Below are 23,092 nucleotides of genomic sequence, written 5' to 3'. Positions count from 1 at the left end.
CACCAACTATCAGATGAATGAACGCAATCTACCTTAAATTAAATATTTGAGGGGCGTGCCGTGGTGGCGTAGCGGTTAGCGCGACCCGTATTTGGAGGCCTTGAGTCCTCGACGCAGCCGTCGCGGGTTCGACTCCTGGACCCGACGACATTTGCCGCATGTCTTCCCCCCTCTCCTTCCCCGTTTCCTGTCAGCCTACTATCACATAAGGGACACTAGAGCCCACAAAAAGACCCCCTGGAGGGGTAAAAAAATAAAAAATAAATAAATATTTGATTTGTGAAATATGACCAGGACAGGCATCCCAGGATGAAAACAAAAATAACTCTGTTGGAACACAAATAAAAGGTCTCAGCTTTGGCAGACTGAAAGACATTTAGTCATATGCAAAAGTATTCACATTGTCGTATTATAGCAGAATAAATTCCACCGCACATTACCCTGAACACACCATCCTCACGCAGCAAGGTGGTGGCAAGATCACGCTGTTTGGGATGACATAACAATGGAATGGTTTAAGTTATAGTATGCTCATGTAATAAAAAGACATAAATCCTTTAAATAAGGAATCTGTGTGCAGATTTGAAGACTGGTACTCCCAGACTCTGTACAAGACTGTAACAGGAAAACTGTGCATTTATTAAGAATAGACATATCAGACTCACAATTCAAGCGATGTGCAAGTGCGTTGGATCACTTTTTTAAAAAATTATTATTATTTTTATTAATTTTAGATTCATTACAATACAAAGAACAAAGAAGAAAGGATCACTTTTTAAAAAATGTAAATAATGTGCACTTGTATTTAACATGTCAAAAGACAGATAATTTAGAATACAGTATATCAGTGCAGATAAACAGCTGTGCAATAACACCGAAAATGTTATTTAGAAAATAGGTAAAAACAGAGTGGGTGATTGTGAAAACTCCAGCATGTGTAAAGACTTTTTGAGTTTGTTGGGAGGAGTGATGGTTATAGAGTCCGACAGCTGCTGGGAGGAAGGACCTGCGGTAATGCTCCTTTGTGCATTTAGGATGCAGCAGTCTATCAGTAATTTTCCGTGTTAATGTATGCCAACACTGACTACGATATGCTCTGGTGTCTTTTCTGCAGGTCAGTGAATTGCTGGGAACAGCAGCCCCCAAGCAGCAGGCAACACTCACCGTGTCCTGCCGTGGGGAGGTGGGCTGGAGCTCCGTGGGACAGCAGCAGACCCTGCGGGAGTTCCTGGAGTACAAGCTAAACCCGGAGCTTGTTCTCCCCAAGATGGAGGGTGTCACAGAGTTCACAGAGTATGTCTCTGAAACCGTAGACGTCCCCTCGCCTTTTGACCTGCTGGAGCCCCCCACCTCCGGAGGCTTCCTGAAACTGTCGAAGCCATGTTGCTACATCTTTCCCGGAGGACGGGGAGACTCGGCGCTCTTTGCCGTGAACGGCTTCAACATTCTAGTGGACGGAGGCTCCGAGAGGAAATCCTGCTTCTGGAAACTGGTCCGTCACCTGGACCGCATCGACTCGATTCTGCTCACTCACATCGGTGCCGACAACCTCCCGGGTATCAACGGGCTTCTTCAGAGAAAGATCGCAGAACAGGAGGAGGAGCAGTCACAAGGCTCCACAAACTACAGCGACTGGATGAAAAACTTGATTTCTCCAGAGCTTGGCGTAGTCTTCTTCAACGTGCCAGAGAAGCTCCGTTTACCAGAGTCTAATCTCAAAGTGAAACGCAGCATCGAAGAGGCCTCGCTTACTCTGCAGTACCTTAGTAAACTAGGAATCAAGCCAGAGCCCCTGTATCGAGTGGTCAGCAACACCATCGAGCCCATTACACTTTTTCATAAGATGGGAGTTGGGAGGTTAGATATGTATATTCTTAACCCAGTAAAAGATAGCAAAGAGATGCAATTTTTAATGCAGAAGTGGGCTGGCAATAGCAAGGCCAAAACTGGCATTGTGCTGCCCAGTGGGAAGGAAGGAGAAATATCTGTGCCCTACCTGACATCAGTTACAGCCTTAGTTGTGTGGCTACCTGCCAGCCCTACAGAAAAGATCATCAGAGTGTTGTTCCCTGGGAATGCACCACAAAACAAGATCTTAGAGGGGCTGGAAAAACTAAAACATCTCGACTACTTGAGGTATCCTGTAGCCACGCAAAAGGACATTGCTTCAGGAGCTCCTCCATCGGTTATTAAGCAAACAAAGTTAAAACAAAGAACGGATAGCAAAGAAAGTCTCAAATCCTCCCCTAAGACCACAGCAAAGACCTCAAAGAAAGAAGCTGATGGACAGGATGATGTATCAAACGCAACAGAAGCAAAAAGTGACTCTGTAAAGGAAAATATTGTAGAGAAAAAAGAGGAAAAGAAGCCAACCAAAACAATAAAATCTAAAACTGAAGTGCCAGAAAAGAAAAAACTGAAAGAGAAAACGGTGAAAAAGCATTCAAAGGAAAGGGCATCAAAGATGGATGAGAAGAAAGACAAAGAGAAGAAAGAGATAAAGAAAATAAAGAAAGATGATTCTGGCAAAAAAGATGACAAGAAAGAGGCCAAGTCCAAAGAGGACAAGAAGAAGGATGGATCCAAACCCGAGCTGAGAAAAATCACCAAACCTGACCTGAAACCTCTCACACCCGAAGTCAGAAAGACCTTACATAAAGCGAAAGCGTCAAGTAAAACCAAGACAATAAAAAGCAAAGCCACAAAGGCTGAACCTGCTGAGCCCAAAGCAGACGAAGTAAAGCCTGTGGTTGTTAAACCCGAACCCACTGAGAAAAAAGCTGCTGTTGGGGGTACAACAGCTGTATCCACACCTGAAGACCTCAGTAAGGATTTCGAAGAACTGAAAAAAGATGAAGGAAAAGCTGTATCAGCAGAGCTACCTGTGAGTGATAAGGTTTCCCCTGGGCCAATAGCAGAAAGTCTAATCCAAGAGAAGGCCAAAGCACCAGATGCAGTTTCAGAAATCCCACAGAAACCAAAGTCCCCTGAAAAGGCAGCGTCAGCTCCAGATGCAGAAGCAAAAGCTGAAGGGAAAGACAAAGAGTCAGCTCAAGAGAAAGAACTAGAAGAAGCGCAAATATTTGAGGATGAGGGAGCTGCATCTCAGGATGAGGAAGAGATGGAGGAAGAGTCCCCCGCTGCAGAAAAGAAAGCCCTGGAGGAAGAAGAGGAGGAGGACATGGGAATAGGTGTGGATGAAGATGAATCTAAGTGGACAGAGGCAAAGGACGATGGACTTGACAGGAAACACGAGACGGAAGAAATGGAGAAATCAGAATATTTGTCCAACAAAGCTTTGACAGCACAGCAGTTCCAAACGACTCCATCCAGGAAAGAAGAGGAGGAAAAAGAAGCAGGGATGGAGGAGGAAGAAGAAGAGGGGCTGGAGAAACCTGAACTGGAAGAGGTAGAGGACTTAGACGTGATAGCAGATGAAGAGATCAAAGTCAAGCCTGAAGATGAAGTCGAAAACAAAACAGGTGAGATTCCCTCTGCGGTGGCTATGGAAGGAGCCGCTGCAGCTGAACCCGTCTTCTACATCCAGGACGAGATGATCCCTGGCTACTCTGAGACAGAGCAGACCATCTCTGATGAGGAGATCCACGAGGAGGCAGAGGAGAGAATCCCTCACCTCCAGTATGACGTTGGTGTCTACGACATCTCTGTTCCAGATCAGACGGGTTCCTTTGTGGACATTCATGGAATGCGAGAGATGCAGGCAGCTGCCATGGTAGAGAAAGGTTTCATTCCAGGTGTGCAGGAGCAAGTCTCTGTTTTCACCAACATCATCACTGCTCCCCTTGCAGAGGAGGAGCATGTGTCCTCTGCAACGTCCATCACAGAATATGACAAAATGTCCTCCTTTCCTACATCTATTGCGGATGATCAATCAGTGGCATCTGTTGCCGCACCCCATGCTGAGGAAATGCTCAAGACCCCGGCTTCTTCTTCAACGGCAGTAAGCACATGCCAAGGCAAAGAGCAGCCACCCTCTGCAGGAAGTCTGTCACCACCTTCCTTAGAAGAGGACAAACTGTCCAAGTCTCCGTCTAATGATTTACAGCTCCCTATTGCAGAGGACAAGATGGTAACTGAAGCTCCTGACAAGAGAGAAGAGGAGGAGGAAGAAGATGACGAAGAGGAAGAAGAAGACCAAACCCCTAACGTTGACATTTCTCTTGAAAAACTTCAAGAGGGTTATGCTGCATCTCAAATACTGCAGAGCAAAAAAACAGACAACGAGGAGGTTTCTGGCAGTAGATCTCCAGAAAAGACTCGCCATGACATCAAACCAGACCATCTACCAGTGGAGGAGGAAAACATCGATGCAGTAGCTCCTAAAGACATTTCCTCTGTTGTGCCTACAAGACCCTTTGGATCTGACTCAGTAACCTCAGAGAGCGAAGAGCGCTGCTTCAGCCCGGATGACATCACTGTGAAAATGGCTTCTCCTCCACAGTCCGGACCCTCGAGTGCTGCTCAATCTCCAATTCATCAGTCTCCAGTAGAAACCAAGACAACGGTTTTCCTGGATACTGAGTTGCTTAAGGAGGAGGCACTTTCTGAAGAAGTCATCACAAAGGACAGCCAAACCAAAATGAAGGATGACCAGGAAAGTGAAAAGCAGAAAGAAGTAGACAGACAGAAAGTAGGCCAGTTTGAAGAAATGTCTGGAAGATCTGAGGATGAATCATTTGAAAGGGACATTAAAGAGGCTGTAGTGGTAAAAGAGACAGAAAAAGATATTACGTCAGTGCCAAAAGTAGAAGGAAAACAGACAGAATTAATGTCTGCAGTTGCATCGTCTTTAACAGAAACTAAACTACCTGTTGGGGCCAAAAAGGATTCCCTCCCATCATCTGACAAAGAGGATCCTTTCAGCCGTACCGGAGAGGAGGAACCTAAAGTGCCTGGGTCAAGTAAATTCCCAGAGGAGAAAAGTAGTTCCTTAGCTCACGATAAAAAAGATGATGATGACAATGATGATGATGATGATGATGACGATAAATGTGCTATTAAAGTCACCAGTGTTGTGCATGAAAAAGATACGTATGAGATCCCCGGTCGCAAAGAACCCAAGGAAGAAGAAAATCAGAAATCTGTCATTCAGGAATCGGTTTCAACCGTGACGTCCGTCATGGATGAGAAGGCAGAGAAAATATCCACAAAGGAGGATATTTATGACACTACACCTACTAAAGAAGGAGCAAAGGATACTGGAGCTATTGAGGAAGCTATTAAATATGATCACAAAGAGACAGAAAAAGATAAGACCAAAACCAATGAGCCAGTACAGAAAGAAGCTGTGCCTTCTGAGGGCAAACAAGTCAAAGATGAACAGACAGAGGAAGACGGAAAACAACAGCATAAACTTGACCTCAAAATTGGTGGTGACTTAATGGAAATAGAGGTGGAAAAGGGTGATATTTCTGATGCAGAGATTTTAAAAGATAATGAGAGGAAAGAGATGGATACTTTTCATATTAAGACCCATGAAAAAGATGTTGAAAAGGTTCAGCCATCAGATATCAGTGATGTAAAGGAAGAGAGCCAGGGGGAGGGAAAGACAGATGATGTGCTATTTTCTGAGTCTTCCAAAGAAGAGAAGAAAAAGGAGAAAGACTCAGACATCAAACTACAAGAAGAGCAGGAGGAGGAAAAAGAAGTGGAAAAACAAGATGTGTCACCCACTAAGCCCCTTACAGATCAAGGAGAAGAAGAGACGAAAAAAGATGAAGAAATTAGTGATGCACACAAAGCCCCTTTTACCAAGAAAGAAGATGATGAGCAAGAAATTAGTACAGATGCAATCTTGACATTCAGCCACACCCAAGTAGAGAAAGACATAACAGTGAGTCAAGAGATCACTGCAGACAGGTCAGCAACTGAACAGGAAGAGAAAATCTCAAAGAAGGAGAATATTCCATGCTCTAAGCCTTGCCAGGAAGAAAATAAGGATCTAACTACACTCAAAGATGATGCATCCCTATTTAAACCTACGGTAGAAGAAGACAATAAGCAGGCCATGAAGATAGAAGATACTATGGCTGTTCAGTCCAGTACGTTTGAGGAAAAGGAAAAGGTACCAAGTAAGGAAACTCCTGTTGGTAAGCCAACAACTGAAGAAAAAAGAGAGCACAAAGAAAGTAAAGACACTGAAGATGCAGTCAAAGTTACCAAAATGGACGAAGTGCCTGAAAACATAGGTAAAGATGCTGAATCCTTCACTACAACAACAAGCAAAGAAGCAAAAGAGACGCTTCAACCTGAAAGACCCATCACAGAAGAAGAGCAGCAGCAGAAAGCACATGAAAATGTCACATCTGCTGTCAAAGCACCTCCAATAGTAGAAGACGACGCAATAATAAGTGAGCATGTACCAGATGTCAAAACAATCGAAGATGAAGCAACCCCAAAGGACGTTGGTAATGAGGCTACTCCCACGATACGAGATGAACAAGACAAAGAAGTCAGTAAAGATCTTTGTGGAGTTGAAAGAACAGCAGAGGGAGCAAAAGAGACAGTAGCAGAGAAAGAGGAGGCAATCCCTATCAAACTGTCCAAAGAAGAACAAGCGACAGCTCACGATGTAGATGTCCTGCATTCTAAGGAGGAGAAAGATACAGCTACGGACACAATTTCTGACATGAAACCCAGCAAAGAGCAGGAAACTGAAAAAACGGCAGAGGCAGAGGAGCAGAAGAAGGTTGAAACCAAGGATGATGCATCAGATTTAAAGCTGGACAAAGAGGAGACAAATAAGACGATGATAGAAGAACCTGATGTTGAAGTAGTTAAGGTTAAGAAAGAGGATGAAAAGGTTGATGTTATTGAATGTGTTACTGATAAAAAGGAGAAAGAAAAGGACGCTGCTGAAATTTCTAAGGATGGAAAGGTGGAGGATAAAGGAGATGTTTCTGTGAAACAACCCCAGGAGGATGTTACTGACCAAAAACTCATGTCAGAACAAATGAAGGACACCACTGAACCACTCTCTGACACAAAAGACAAGGAGTCATCTAAGGTTGAAGCTCTTAAAGAAGAAAAAGGTGAAATGAAGCAGGAGAGTCAGGTCATCAAGGAGACGCACATTCCAACAACTAGCATCACAGAGGAGAAAGATAAGTATCCCATTCTGTCAGAATCCAAGATGGATGATAAAAAAGAAACAAGTGTTGGTGATGAAAATGCACTTGAAGAAGGTTCCGATAAACTGTCTGGAATCCATCCAGGGAAGGAAACTTTCTCAGAAGGAACACAACAGGGATTTGTGCTGAAAGATGACATTGGTACGTCTTTCCGAGAAATCCAGGGGGACCCACAAGAACAAGAGAAAGAATTGAAGGTTATTAGTTCAGAAGAGAGGATGGAGAGAGAAAAAGACGATGCGCATGTTGCCGAGCTGAGCAAAGAACAGAAAATGGAGAAAGAGCAAGAGAAGGACTACACTTATGAGACCGAGGACATTAAAGAAGAAAAAACAAAACCAGCTGAAGATGTGAAGATGGTCCAAGAAAAGGATGCTGTATGCATAAAAGTCGATGTCACAGAGAAAGCAAAGCCCGACTACATTGAAGCAGATCAAACTAAAGAGGAAAAATGGGAGAAAGAGGAAGTGCAGGAGAAAGACCAGGACAAAGGCATCAAACAACCTTCTCAGGAAATATCAGGAGAAGCAATGTTGACCCCCAAGTCAGATCACAAACCTGCATTTGTGGTCCAGTCATCAGATGAAGACAGAGAGGATGAAGAAGAGGAGGACATCTGCATGGGAGGAGCAGGTTCCCGACCTTTGTCAGTAGAGTCAAGAAAATCTGACCATGATATTTCCTCTGTGTGTGTGACTCTAACGCAGACTCCCCAAACAAGTGACCAAACTACGCCTGCTGCATCTCAGCTTCCCGCGGTGATCATACCCACTCTGACGATGCAGGAACCGTCCCTGGATGAGGACATCAAAGACTCCGGAAAAGAAGAAAGCAGACTTGCACCTGAAGTTGACAAAGATGTTGTGAAAACAGAAACCACAGCTGCTCCACTCGCCAAGCCGGAGTCGACTCTTGATATTGTTACATCAAAGGAGGAGGAAGCAGTTTGCAGTAGTGCAGCTGTCAAAGCAGAACCGGCATCACAAGCCACTGAGACAAAGCCCATGTTGTCAACAGTATCTAGTACCGACAGCCAACCAAGGAGCAGCACACTTTCGAGCACAGAGAGCCAGTCCAGTGTGGAGGAAACATTCCTACAAGAGAAACACATACTGTCTGAGCTGAGCTCAAGTATATGTGGCTCAGAAAAGAACAGGCCAGATGAGAAACAAGCAAAAGAAGCAGAACGGGAGATGGAAGGAGAAAGGGAGGTGGTATCCCCAGGACTGTCACAACCCTGTTCATATTTCCTGATTGATAAAGAATCTGAAGATGCTAGAGACACCACCAGCAGTGTAAAAACAGATTCAAGTGAAAAAATGAGCTTAAAAACAGAGATTATAAGTGAAAGCCTCGGAGATGAGACAGAAACTTTTGGTGCATCTAAGTATGATCCAGATGAAAAGCCCATCCCTAAAGGCCAAGATCCAGAGAGAAGAGAAGATGCTGAGATTTCTCTAGGCTTTGATACCACTTCTGATATGTGCATTGATGATAACCGAAGAGCGAGCCAGGCAGAAAGTGGAGGAGCCATGTTTCTATTAGATGATCAGTACAAAGAAGAACCGCTGTCCTTCAGCAGAGTCGACTACAGCCCGGTGTCCCTCACAGAGAGCGAGAAGAGCAGCCACCACAGCCGAAGTGCCTCCCCTAGAGACGAAGACAGAGAGAAAGGCCAAGAGGAAGAGAGTCAGAGAGAAGAAAGAGCAGATTCACCTTGTGTTGACAAGAGCTATTTCTCCACAAACATGCAAGACAACAAAACATCCCAAGCTGCCGAGTCATACTCATTTACTACCAAAGAAGACAAACCTGAAAAATCAGAGAAAGAGAAAGAAGAAATGATGGAAGGAGGTGCTTCAACTTCTCAGATACAACCAACACAAGAGGGTGACATTGCTGACATTCAGCCTGCAGCCATCTCGCTGAGAGAGGAAACAGTTTCAGCTCTAAGGGGTCACGCGGACCTAGGGGCGACCGGTGGAACATTTGGAGAAATCACAGAGAAGGAGAAGACGGAAGAACAGAAAGAAAAGTATGCTGGGTCATTCAAATATAAAGAGGGAAGTTCTGATCGTCCGAAGGAGAAAGATGGCTCTCCATCTGGTCGGCATTCACCTGCAGAAAAAGACATTTTACCTCAACGCGTGTCGTCTTCAGCGAGACAAGATCCTCCAGTTGATTCAAGGAGCGGCGCTACAGCCGCATGTGTGGGAGCTGATATCGATGACAATGTCCTGGCATCTGATTTCAGTCAAATTAGCAGCTCTGTTCCTTGTAAGTCTTTACATTTTCCAGAGGGAAAAGAAATCCTCGTGGACAAAAGGCTGCTGGTAGAGGGAGAGGATTTCAGTGTTGACGATGATGACGAGGAAGACGAAGAGGAGGAAGAAGAGGACATGTCGAGTGATATAGATATGGAAAAGGGAGCGAGGGAGCAGTCAGAAAAAGAAATGTGCCGACGCGGTTCTAATGACAGCACTAAGTTGGAGGAGACAGAGGACTCAAATAAAATGTCCCAGTTGTCTGAATCAGGTTTCCTCAAAGAGCAGTCAGCCTGTAAAACAACTCCTGATGATGGCTCAGCTTCACAAGTCATAGACATGGGCAAAACAGATGGAGGTGACAAACAGGAGAGCACAATTAGAGACACAACAGCTTCAAAACCTGAGACAAAAAGTCAAGATTTAGACAGAACACCCAAAACGGATGAAGGCAGTATCACAGCAGAAGATACTCAAAAACATTCTGATGAAACAAAAATAGAACACAAAGACAAAGTAGATTATTTATTTGATCCGACAACAAGGTCGCCACCTATAGATCATGTTTCATCTGAAGCGCTAAAGGAAGATGACACCAACATTTTACATCCACCAGAGTCTCAGTTTGTGACAAAAGAAACAACAGAAGCAACATCTACGAGAACACTGATAAGCTGCTCTTTGACATCTGGTCATTCTGAGGAAATGCCCAAACCTACATCTAGTCCTCCGCTTTCTGACAGTGGGCTGAGCAAATCTGGAGGTTTTTCTGAGGACAGTCAAGTTGGGCTGAATGTGGAAAAGAAAGAAACCTCTGGCCTCCCAGATACCTCTGGACAGTCCGAGTCAAGTGACGTTAGGTATTTCAGCCAAAGTCGAAATCTTCAGTGCACAGACATCATGACAGAACATGAAACTACTTCATCAGATATCTCCTACACCACCCTAGCAAACTCTTCTTCAACATACTCCTCTACTTCATACAGTTACTCATCTTCTGCCTCAACATCTGCTCTTTTCAGCCAGGAGAAAGTTCCAACTTTACCTCAACCAACTTCTGAGGTACCTTTGGCCAAGGAGGAACTTCCATTTAAAGCGGCGTCCACAGGCTCGTGTTTCGGAGGTTTAAAGAGGGACGAATACCTGGAGGTGATGACAAAGCCAGCAGGAGAAATGTCCAAGCCATCGTCTGTGGACTCATCTGCCACTCCCAAGAAGCCTGAGGATCAAGAGCAAAAAGCTGATATAAAGCAGAGTACTGAGATATCAACCTTCATCCCTGCAACTTCTCAACCAAACATAAAACCAGTAGCTTTCCCCGACAGTCCATCTACATCAGAAATTCACTTTGATGTCTCTCCTCTCCAAAGGGCTGACTCCTCTGACCAGGGGTCCAAGGACAAGGAGCCTGAAACACTTGAACTGGAGGACAGCACCCTGCCATGCCGCATTGAATGTCAAAAAATCCAAGTGTCTGACCCAAAGGAGGCTTTTTCCTCAAAGACTGAAATGTATTCAGCAGAGAGTACAGTTCAGTTCACAGAGGAAAAGACCGTCACCATCACCTCTACCAGTACCGAGTCTAAACTTGCCGTGACAACAGAAACAACTCAACATGCAGCCTCAGTAACTCCACCAAGTGACATTGGAGCCACTCAAACCTCTTGTGCCACAACAGATTTAAAGGATAAGACGACAAAAGGAGCTACTGAACATATGAAGGAAGACGTCCATATAGAGGAAAAAGAAATAAGTGGAAAAGATGAAAAGACAGAAACAATTAGCGACATAGGCACCAAACAGAAGACAGAAGAGAAGAAACTGGATGAAAAGACTTGTAAAGATGGAAGTATAGAAGATAGGAAAGAAACAACTGACCCTAAGGTGAGCGAAAAAATAGAAACTGGGAAACAAGCGGAGGCAGAAAAATGGGAGGACAAAAGCTTTTTAGAGAAGCCATCAGTGAGGTTAGAAGTAAGGAGAAAGAGCAGCTTATCAGACTGGGAGCTTTTACAGAGGCCTGAGGACTATCCAGGTACCCCTCCACCAGACTACGATGATGGAGACGAAGTAGCAGATGAGGAAACTAAGGAATGGGGGGCCACTTCTCATACTACGTCAGACTCTTACCACACAGAAGCACCTAGCAAAGCAGACATAAAGACTGGTCGTCCCTTTGACCTGAACACTGGAGCAACTTCTTCTGCCTACCCTGAGGCCTACTCGTCCTGCGAGTATAAACACCGCAAGGGTGAGCTTTCTCCATCCTTCATCAACCCCAGTCTTCACCACCTCTCCAGCGACGAGGGTGAAGAGGACGGACACAGTGACCGCTCCCAGGAAGGAGACGAGGACGAACACGAGCAACACTCAGTGAAAAGGAGGTTGCACAAGCACAGGCGCCATCACGCTCAGAGTCACCATGGTGAAGCTGGACAGGGGACACACCAGGTGACAGGAGCAATGTCCTCTGGTTTGGCTGTCACATTAGCCGGGGAAGAGACGCCTCCGACGTCAGTCAGTGAGTCATTACCTTCACAGTCAGACTCTGATGTCCCTCCGGAAACAGAGGAGTGTCCATCTATAACTGCTGAGGGAAATCTGGACTCTGACGAAGATGCAGAGCATCTGCCAGTGGACAAATCTGCCTCTGGAGTTGGAAGCAGCCACCATGGATCTTCACCACGCTCGTCTCAGAAACCCCACGATCCCCTCCCGGCCCCTATAAAAGACCCCCTGCCCCATCCGCCCCATCCAGATGTCTGCATGGTCGACCCAGAGGCTCTTCTCAACGACCACAGCGGCACAGAGAAACTTCTGAAGAAGAAAGGCCTCAGAAAGGGCAAACCAAAGTCAGCCTCTCCTGCTCGTAAGGGTGATGCCAGGAAGAGGTCTTCTACTCCGGTGAAGTCCAAGGACTCCGGCTCACCTCGTTCCGCCTCCCTCAGGAGAAAGGACACAGACAGAAGCTCTAGACTGATCAAAATGTCTGAGACGCAAGGCTCGAGGAGTGAGCTCCTGAACCCTGGGAAAGGGTTGGTCAACGGCATCAAGAGCAGTTCAGGTGTGTTAAAGTCCACATTTCATTCAACATAGCATCACCATGAAAAATATGCAGATCCCAGACTGACTTAAATCTAATTCAAATGTTATGTTAGATATAGTGGACGCACAAATAATTTCCCAGGCAGAGTTGAATACTGTTTTCTGTTCATGTCTTTTGATAAATAAATCCGATTTGTGATTTCAAAGTACTGAATTAGGACACAAGACCTTTCCCCGAAACTCTCTACATTGTGAAGTGCCGATTGTCACGCCATTAAAGGCAAAATTATATCAACTTGTTTTTCATTCAACTTATTCCAGCAGTCTTTCAGTATCAGTAAGCACAGATTGCTGCTACACCAACCCTGTGAAGTATAAAAGGGTTCTTGAAGAAGTCTTTGGTAAAAAACTTCAACAACATCCATTTTAGTATGTCTTCAGTGAATCTTTACAAACAGAAGACTTTCAAGCTTCTACTATAAGAACCTCATAATACTGTGATTTTTTTTCTGCAACTGCAAAGGGTTTATACTTTTGACATGCCATTTTATATTAAAATATGTATAAACAACTAAAGTAGTTCATATTTCAAAACGGATTCTTTTACATTTTTTGCGATCTTTTTAGAGATGCCCGTCTCGTTTTCATTGTGAATGAGTCAGATTAACTGCTTTACACAGCAATGTTTGATTCAGACATTTTCATTTGGCACTCAAAAGCAAGAACACTTTTATTTTACAGTACATTATCACTATCATCAGTAAATAGTTACTCAAAGTAAAGAGTACTCTAATTGTTTATAAATATTTAGGAAGCATACAGCATTCACAAAATAGAATAACAGAATTCTTTCTACACATATGAACCTCAAACTTATTCATACCTCCAACAGATTTAGATTTGACCAATATCTGTCTTCTGACTGGAAGTGACGTTCATGCTTCAGAGTGGCCCAGCCACAGTGCTGATTTGAAACCACCAGAGAATGTATGCAGTGAGTTAAAGATTAGGGTGAGGGTATGGAGGTCTTCTAACCCTGGAGCTCATCACCAAAGATGTGTAAAAGCTGGTCAGCAATCAGAAGCTGACGCTGTAATCCCAATAATGATTTTTTCATTGACATTAAGAAGTGAATAAATAATGTTTGACATGCCATTTTAGAAGGCTACTTTATATTTTTTTCCTTTAAAAATGTATACTACTTTTATGTTTTATGATCTTTTGAGAGATGGCCGTCTCATTTCCTGTCAGAGAGAATCCTATTGGTTGAATATAAAATGTTTAAATTTAAACTTCTCAAAAGGCTGGAAGTTGTCTATTTGGCTGCAGTGACTCAGAAAGTCTAATTGGCTTGGTAGTAATGTAGATTATATGATGTATTTTGCTGAGGTTTATGCGCAAATTGGACGTAATTAGTTCAGTTGATAAATGAGCTGCTCTCCTTCGTTCCACCACTGTGTGTCTTCCCTCATATCCAGGAAACAGCTCCCAGAAAACTAGTACAGCTGTTCCCCCGGGACTGCCCGTGTATGTAGACCTGGCCTATGTGCCCAACCACTGCAGTGCCAAGAACGTGGACCAGGAGTTCTTCAAGAGAGTGCGGGCTGCGTACTACGTGGTGAGCGGGAATGACCCGGGAAGCGGAGAGCCCAGCCGTGGAGTTCTGGATGCTCTGCTGGAGGGGAAAGCTCAGTGGGGCTCCAATTTACAGGTACCTGAAACCTTCACATGTACACATGAACACATGGAGACTGCAGTGTTTACTGCAGTTAAACTCCTTCACATGTCGTCATGTAATAGCCTCAAATCTCAAAGTGATCTTTTCAGTCTAATTCTACGTTTTGTACTCTGAGCGACATCATGCTTTATTATTTATTTTACATTATGTTTACAATTCTTCATTGCACTTTCTGAAAGCAGTTTGGTGGCCGTTTATTTTTAACATGTTTGACCAAACCTATTGTTTTTGTTTCATTTTCTCTATTTCTTTTTGCATTATCTGTTATATTCCTAATTGCACTGACTGAACAAATTAAAGTTGTTTTTACATGTTTGACTAAGCTTGTGAAGCTCTGGGTGTATTTCAGGGTGATCCTCTGGTGCAGAGTTAGCAAATAAATCAGTAATTGAGTGCATTTATGTCTGTGTTGAAAAAGAAAAAAATGTAATTCAATTCAGCAGAGTTTTTCCTGTATCGGATCGCTATGGGCCGATACTAAACCCCAGATATGTGTATCGGTATCGAAAGTGAAAAATATGGGTCAGTGCATCCCTAATCCATAGATATCGACATTTGCAGCTGCATTTTGAGTTGTTGGACTCAAGGAAATTTTAATTCATTGAAATTATTGGTTGTAATATTGACTAAAACATCCAGATACTTTGCAAAGCGCCAAACATTCCCTCCTGTCGCTCTCATTAAACAACCCAATTGTGCTGTGACAGGTGACGGTGATACCGACTCATGACACAGAGGTTACCCGGGACTGGTACCAGCAGACCCACGAGAGACAGCAGGACCTAAACATCATGGTTCTGGCCTCCAGCAGCACCGTCGTCATGCAGGACGAGTCGTTCCCCGCCTGCAAGATCGAGTTCTGAGCTCCATCCTTCCCCCGACCCACTCCTCCATCACCACCGCCCGTCTCATCGTCAGGATTTTGAGCGAGAGCAAGCAGCGCTCGACGCTCCTTCAAAAGCTTCTTACTGTATCGATCAGTCGCTGAAAACTCCTAGGCCTGTGATTTGTAATAGTTGGGGTTAGCACGCAAAATAACGCTTGTGAGTTTCTTCGCTGACCTTGACACGGTTTTTGAGCTTCAATCCCATTCAAGAGCATTTAAAAACCCAACCACTGACAAGCACCGATTGGAAATCTGCTCCCACCCCCAAAAAAACACCTTTGAGATCTAAATGAAATCAGAATTTTCCAACATGACTTGCTTAAACAGTGACCTCCCAACAGACTGCACAGCCACCGTTACCATGAACACATCATTCAAAGCTCTCTTGTCTCTCCACAACACAACGCATCCTTTTCCAATCCATCTCTCAGCTCAGTAGCAATTGTATGATCTTAATAACGACACAAATAGATGTTTTGTGACTAAAACCGCTCCTACCCGTCCTCTGTGGTTGAAGTTGTAGGAGGTTCCGCCCTCTGTCGGCTCTGTTTGAAACTGTTTTTCTTCTTCTCGGCTTTCACAGCTTATCCGCTGCATGATGCTTGCATTTGTAGCTCTGATGGTTTCCGCGAGCTGCGTAGGGTTAATTCTCTCTTTAGTCAACCCTCGGGCGTTGACAGCTTACTTCAGTCTTCGGCTGTCCGTGCTCAAGTGAACTCGGTGTAGGCGGCAGGCAGAGGAACGCTTCGACGTGATTCACGTGACGCTTCGTTAAATCTACGCCGTTGTCTTTGTTGCCGTATTTCTCCAGTACGCGTTAAGAGTTATTGTTTATCAGCGCAGTAAATTTCAAACGAAGTGAGAAGAAGGTGAAACATTGTCGTCGTCTCCCTATGTTCAGTCACATTAAGCCATTTCTGTCAATACAACAGCAAAGTGAATTTGGGGGAACAGGCGGTGACCTGTGACAAATGTAGCAAAGCTCTTCTGCGCGGCCCCATCACTGGGAACGATATGGCGCTGGAAACTGCAATATTTGTGTGATTGGGTTTATTTTACGGGAAAAACAAATGTGTGACGGGTGCTGTGGGAGGCTGCTCTTACTCTACGTGCCTTTAGGTGGGGCTTTCACAGAGCGGGGATTATTTTAGGGACGTGTCAGCCATTTTGAAGCAGAGCCACAAACAAGGGCGAGTCAAACCGACACAATTTTCAAATAAAAAAATTATTCAACGCACACTCAAGCCGCAGTTGGAAAATATCGTACAGAGTTGACTGCACACACTTTTCTAAAAAAGCTGAATTTTCCAACCCATCATTTACTTTTGAACCCGGGAAAATCCGGTTGGATCCACGTCGTCGTGGAGAGGAACGTCAGACCAAATACAAAAGCACTTTTCTGAAGCGGGAGAGGAGAGTTTAAATGTTGAGCTTTGTTTGCCGTGGAGGTGCAGGTCGTCAGTGCCGTCACAGGAGATAATTCATTTGTAGAGTCAAGGAATATGCAAGAACGAGACCTTCCCTCCCCCCGACCGTAACGACACGGAGCAAAATCTGTAGAAAATAACCGCGTGTTGTAATTCCCAGGAAATGTTATAAAGCCTGAGCATGAATGATTTTTCTGTGGCTGTTGAAATGCAGGGATGTGTAAGGTGTGAGAGCATAGGCCGGACATTTTTAATTACACTAAATGATTTTTCTTCTTTATAGGCGATTACATTTCTGTTAGAGCACTGCAGATTTCTCTGCTGGTTCATAACCAGATGTTTTAGAATAGCATAATTTTAACGGATATGCAAGTTGTTTGGAGAGTTAAAGAGGCACTTTAATTTTATTTTTTTGCTTAAATAAGAATTACATTTCAGCCAATATTTTTGCCTTCCATTGTTTAGATTTTTGTCCTTTTGTCTATTATTTGTTGTTGATTGATTCAATCCTGAGCTTTGAACAGGAAGCAGTGGCGTTTCTGGCTGTAGCGTCACCCCGGACAAGCCCCCAAACTCCATATAAACAATTCTGCAAACCCAGTATTTCATTTTGTAACCCTTCAGGAAGTAAAATCATTGGTGGCGATAGCCTCGGGCGTCACAAGTTGAATTTTTATGCATCATGTTTTCCAGATTTGTCTCAATCAAAGGGAATCCTGACGCCAAAAAAGCATTGGAAGGATAACTGTTCTCACAAATGTAATAAAAAAGTTTCATGAACCGCAAATTATGTTCTTCAATAGATTTGATCAAAGTGTTTTGAATGACTATGATCAAATATGGTAACAGGTCTTTTAAAAACAATGAATTAACCTTTCAATTAAAAAACCTGTCACCAACCAACGCCAGAAAGTATGAGCAACTTTCTGGCGTTGCATACATACTTTAGAACACTATGGGGTCCCCACTCTCCATTGACTGGATAAGCAAATAAGCACAAGAAAACCCTTTTTTGTTTTTTGTTATGTGCTTTAGGCATCCCCACGCCATATTACCCTGGGTGGACAGCCACATCACCCTGATCAAAAACCTCTGCTGCCATCAAAACCTATTATTTAAGCAACCTTGTTGTTGTCACAGGCTTTTACAATTTATGAACAAGAAACTATTCTTGGCTTGCAAATTTTGAAACGACTCCACAGAAGGCAAGGCATCGTTGCTACCTCATGCTAGCAGGATACCAGCGCCAATTTCTTTTGCTGTAAAACTGGCTTATGACAGCACTGTAACACCTCATCTTCCAAACCTGTGTGCTCCATCTGCTGTCCTTTAGTCTTAAATCAAAGATGGCTGACGCATAAGCTCATGTCTATTCATTGTAACCTTTGTCTCTACTTGTGATGCTTCAGGAAAAAAAAGACAGCTTATTTTATCCCACTGTTGATGAATTTGTTATTTTCATGCCGGTTGGGGGGGGGAAGAAAAAGAAAAAAAAAGAAGCTGGGAACGCACAAACAAACTGTCTTAGTTTGGAAGGAGCTGGTTTACTGGAGGGCGTAGTGAAGGGTCAAAACCAATACCTGAATGTCTGAGAAAAGGTCGTTTTCACTGCTTGTTTTGAAAATGTGGTTAGTTAGGAAGAGAAAGCTGCTTTTTTTGTTTGTTTTTTTCAATGCGTGCATTAGGTAATATGGATGGTTTGAGTTGTTGCAATGATTTGTTGTGAAAATGTTGTGTTTTAAGTTGGCAGATTCCAAATACTCGGCCTTGGGGTTCTCCAGGCCGTAAGAGAATGCTGTGAAATGCTCAATAATGAACTGTTCACCCTCGCAGGAGCTAACATGTTCTGCACAGGAGATCCATTTTCTTTTTCTGAATGTAGAGTTGGTACGACCACATGAATGCTGCTGGATTAAAAACAAAAATGGGCAAAAGGAAAAAAAAAAAAAATGTTTTTTTCCCCACCAGTTTAGATAAAAATTAAAGGTGGAGAATAGATTTTTTTTTTTTTTTTTCCTGGTTCAGGAACAACAAAACCTTTAAACTTATTTCTTTTCCCACTACAAACATGTGAACTACACAAAAATAAATAACAGATAAATAACTGCAGCTGCAACTTTTTCCTGAATATGACTTGAAACACATGCAGACTCCAAACCCGTACAGACGGAAACAGAAGAGCCACATGTTCTATTAACCTTTACAGATCGCTCCGAACGAACAGACCTGACAGAAAACTAAACTACCCTGTCTTATGAAACCAACTTCAGTGACGAGCTCATACAAACTCCTGAAACAACACAAAAATACCGTCAAGCTACAGAAAGGCGTCTTTCGGTTCTGGGTCATGTCCATAGCTGCGCTAGGAGATTTCAGAAACAGCATCTGGTGTCACCTGTCCATCTAATCTCTCTGCATGTGATTTATTTAGTTATAATCCTGAATGTAACTGTTTAACATGAAGATAACAATAATAATTAAAAAAAAAAAAAAGACAGCGCTATTTTAAAGAGGTATATTTGAGAAAAAAAAATGCTTATTGTCTTAACTGGTACTGACATGAATTACAGTAATATAATCTTGGGCTGTGCTTTTATTGTTTGCCCTATAACATGTTGTTAAGAAGACGCTGTATTGGTAGTTCTGTTTGATTCTCTCTGTTTTTCTTTTTTTTTTTTTTTTTGAGGGGGCGGGGGTTGCATTGTATTAATCTTGATTCAGTTTTTTTCTTCCTATGTGCAATATCAAATATCTCTCTGTCTCTTTAAATCTGACTGGTAAAACTAGAACTACTGCAGCTCCATTGTAAAAGGGAAACAGCCTGGTGATCATCAATTAAACTGCATTGAAATCTAATCCGTGTCTCCATCTGTTCTGTTGGACCGCCTTTTTTTATATGTCTAAGGAGAAGTCATACACAGGAACTGAGTTTTTAAAAGTAATTTCAAGGTGGGGGGAAAAAAGAGCCCACTCGTCTGCTGTAGCTCCTCTGACATTGACTTGGTCGACTCTTTCCTTGAGGCCCGCCCTCTTCACACTGGAACCAGATCCCGCCGCTGGCTCCATTGGAAAAAATCTGGATAAACAAATTCCAGAGAAGATAATCATTGTTCTATTTTGGTCCGCCAAATGGGTTTTTCCATCCACTGCTGCGTTCCTGGCCGTGCCACGCGTAACCACGGCCACGAGGTATTGTTTTTACCACTGGGAGCAGCTGATTAGCATCTCAAAAGCTCAGATAGTAACTGAACTACAACCCCAAAGCAACAGAGAGGAGCTGAAATGAGGCTCCGTGGATGCGGACCAGAGAGAGGAGGAGGTTCAAACCGTCTCTTCCCTCCGTCACAGTGGGAAAGGATCACATCGAGGGCTACAACGATTCCTCGAATGATTGGAGTAGGTCGATTATTAAAATGCCCCGAGTGACATCTGCCTGGAAGCTTCGTTAAATTATGTTTTATTATGTAGCGCACCGTGTTCCGCCTGGATCATTATTTGTGGTGGGCAGCGCTCTCACTTCTGCCTAGGAGTTGTTGTGAAGTGCTAGCAGGATGAGGTTGAATTGTCAGGGTTTGGGGGCAGATAAGCATTGTTGAATTGCGTGGCGCGATGGTTGGACTACCAGAGCTTTTCTGTTGTCGGAACCGCGCCATGACGGTTTTGGAGCGAACGGTTGGGATAGCGCAGAAAGAAAGAGAGAGAGAGAGATCCAATTCCTCGATTAATCGCAAAAGTATTCTATAGAGTACTTGATTACAAAAATATTCTTTTTCAGGAGCCCTAATCACAAACTCGAGTCCCAACATCTCATTGCCCGGGTTTCTAACCATTTAGCTAGACAGAGATTTAAAGCAAATGATGAGGATTAGCAACCGATAGTATCATCCAGGACATCGTGACGACTCTGAAGATGCAGTACATTGATCAAGACGCCATTAAAGGTAAAGTTTTTGTGAACTGAATCGAGTCCTGTTCCCTAGACATATGTAGGGGTCCTGTGCCTGCAGCATCAGCTCCAGCCCCGTTGTGGAGCCGTAAAAACACCATCTGTATTTTCATCCGATCATCTAAAGGGATGAGACGAAGCGGATCAGGAAACTGGATGTAGAATACGCAATGTTTGCGTATTCTTACAGAGCGCTCAGTCAAGATTTTACTAAAGCCTCCAATTTGAATGTCTGTGTGTTTTGTGTGTGAAGTCTGTAATGAAAAACTTTTCCTCTCCCGTACATTTAGATGAAGTACTGTGAGGAAACCCTGACTGGTGCCAGGACTGCATGACTTTACTTCAAACTGTCCAGGGGAAATAACTCTCATCAGAATGACGAGCAGCGGCTCCCATTTAATGCTTCCTCCTCCTCAGTTAATTCACCAGACAGAATGAAAGTCAAGAGTTTAAGACATAATTGCCTCTTAAATAAAATATAATAACATTTTTATGCTCCAGTGAAACAAAGGATGGAGATAAAAGTTGAGAGGGAGCTTTTAATGAAATTCAACAGGCTGAAGAATAATTTTACCTTTCTATCATTGTCTATAACTCTGTAATAGTTTAGTGGCCGAAGAGGAGAAAAAAACCCAAAACATTTTAACTTTATAATAACAGAGAGCGGCTGTGAGAGGAGACTGAAAGGAACTGGCTCAGATATAGTAGTGGAGAAATTTCTCAATTTAGGGTTTTACGTCTTTAGCTGCTGCCGACAGTTAAAGGATTGTGTGACATTTTCTGATGGCCACCCATCAGAGACATCTACATGCTGATGTTTTTTTTAAACACATGAATCTGAAAATAATTTCTACCTCTCTGATCGTTTTACCAGGTTACAAACACAAACTTTAATGCGTTTCAGAGCCGCGTTCCCATTGATCATGACATTTTCAAACTAAATCTGCTTAATGACAATTGAACAAAATTACCGATGAAACGTTTTCGCCAGAATGAGGTGGTTTTTCGGCCAAATTTAGTCTAATCAGCAAACTGCGGTGGAAACACACGATCAACAACCGGATGTTAGTAGTGGCGGAAAAGACGAAGAAGATGACAGGAAGTGGTAGGAGGATGATGGGGCAGCATGTGTTTTTTTTTGTTTGTTTTTAACTTATAACTTATTCAGGTGTGATTTTAATTGATGTTCTCAATAAATGGAAACACCTCAATTGTGAAATTGTTTTTTTTCCAACATTAGCAGAATATCGGTTTTGTGCAGGTTTGTAATGGAAACACAGGTGATGGTGCAGAGTTTCAAACAACCAGCTTGAACGTAGTTCTTGGGAAACAACTCCAGCTCAGTCAGTCTGGATGGAGACCCACACCATCCATTTGAAACTTTTGCCACTTTTTCTTTTTCTTTTGTCATTAGGTCTGGACTTTGTCGGCCATTCTAACAATGCGATTTACTCTAATGATGTTTTCCAGTCTCCAGCAGGTTCTCTTCCGGGATTGCCTCGAACCGCTTCACTTTCCCACGTCATGGTGCTTCCACCGCCGTGCTCTGCTGTGGCGATTGCTATCTTCAGTGCGATTGTGTGGATTTAAGTTTCCACATAATGTCGAAAAAAAAAAATTCAAGGCGTAAGAAATAATTTTTCAAAGCTTTAAAATATATTTTTTTTAGTCACTATGACATGGATAAGGTATTTATAAAAGCTCGAGGCTTTTTAGTGCGTTTTATTCCCTCAGTTTGTTCACCCTGCACCTGTCCTGGCGGCGTTTCTCAAATGAAATCAGCTTTTGATAAGCCTCTTAGAATCCGTCCTGCTTTAACAAAGTGCTCTTCACCCTGGTGGGAAGCGGCCGCTCTTTGATTAGGCTTCTCAAGACGACCTGCTGGAAAACAGCAGTCACCTCGTTAAGGGAGTAAATTAAAGGAGCTGCTGCGCTAAACGTCCCAGACAGAATGACATCAGGGATTTTTTTGATTTTTTTTTAAACTTCCGGTGAGTCGGCCGTCTCTGTCTGTCCGTTCAGTCCCCCTGGAGGAGTCAATTAGAGGTGGGGGTGTCCCCATGGCAACGCACAGGAGCAACAGGGAACAGCGTGAGTCATCACTGTTGTTAAAGGAGATCCAGAGAGGAGGAGGTAAATGGAGGTGAGGTAAGAAAGATGTAGGAGGTTCACTCTGTTCTGTTGGTACTGAGGCTGGGAGGGAAAAAACAACTAAGGGCTGAAATCAAAAGCAGAGGATGAGAAAGAGTTGAGAGGATAAGACGGCAGGAGAAAGCAACAAAGGTTGAATGTGAGCAAGAAAAGAAACAAAGACGTAACACAAGTAGAGAAACCGAGATTAAACAAGAGGTAACACAAGTGGAAATGAGAAGATGTTTATATATTTAGACGCTTTCATCCGAAGGGATTTTGCCAATAGGGACGCCGTTACGCGGTTAATATCAGAAGTAACAATAAGCTACTTAAAAGGAAGATATTCAGGTTCACAGCGCCCAATCAGAGATTTAAAAAGGAAGGGCAAAAGCAAATGAGGTGGATTAGCAGTGCTTGCTGACAACTCATTTTGTCACCCAGGAAAATGTTACTGTGGAATATTTTGACAGAGTATTAGGGTTACGCTTAGATATGTAAAAAA

General features: G+C 43.3%; 1 protein-coding gene across 1 annotated transcript; it reads left to right on the top strand.

Annotated features, from left to right (window-relative positions):
• Positions 1–1,252: 1,252 nt before the first annotated feature.
• On the top strand, positions 1,253–19,367 carry map1ab (microtubule-associated protein 1Ab). Its single transcript, XM_032550054.1, has 4 exons — positions 1,253–3,191; positions 3,483–12,479; positions 13,939–14,171; positions 14,906–19,367. Exons 1-4 carry the CDS (start codon positions 1,268–1,270, stop codon positions 15,059–15,061), a joined length of 11,310 nt encoding a protein of 3,769 aa, XP_032405945.1. The 5' UTR covers positions 1,253–1,267; the 3' UTR covers positions 15,062–19,367.
• The last annotated feature ends 3,725 nt before the right edge of the window (positions 19,368–23,092 follow it).

This window comes from Xiphophorus hellerii, chromosome 2 (genome assembly GCF_003331165.1).
Source record: "Xiphophorus hellerii strain 12219 chromosome 2, Xiphophorus_hellerii-4.1, whole genome shotgun sequence".
In the NCBI taxonomy this organism is placed as follows: domain Eukaryota; kingdom Metazoa; phylum Chordata; class Actinopteri; order Cyprinodontiformes; family Poeciliidae; genus Xiphophorus; species Xiphophorus hellerii.
This window is presented reverse-complemented; position numbering and strand designations above follow the sequence as displayed.

Coding starts and splice junctions, on each gene's coding strand:
- map1ab (XM_032550054.1), top strand. CDS start 1,268: ATGGAGGGTGTCACAGAGTTCACAGAGTATGTCTCTGAAACCGTAGAC. Junction 3,192..3,482: donor GGAGGAGGACATGGGAATAG/GTGTGGATGAAG, acceptor AAAACAAAACAG/GTGAGATTCCCTCTGCGGTG. Junction 12,480..13,938: donor CGGCATCAAGAGCAGTTCAG/GTGTGTTAAAGT, acceptor CCTCATATCCAG/GAAACAGCTCCCAGAAAACT.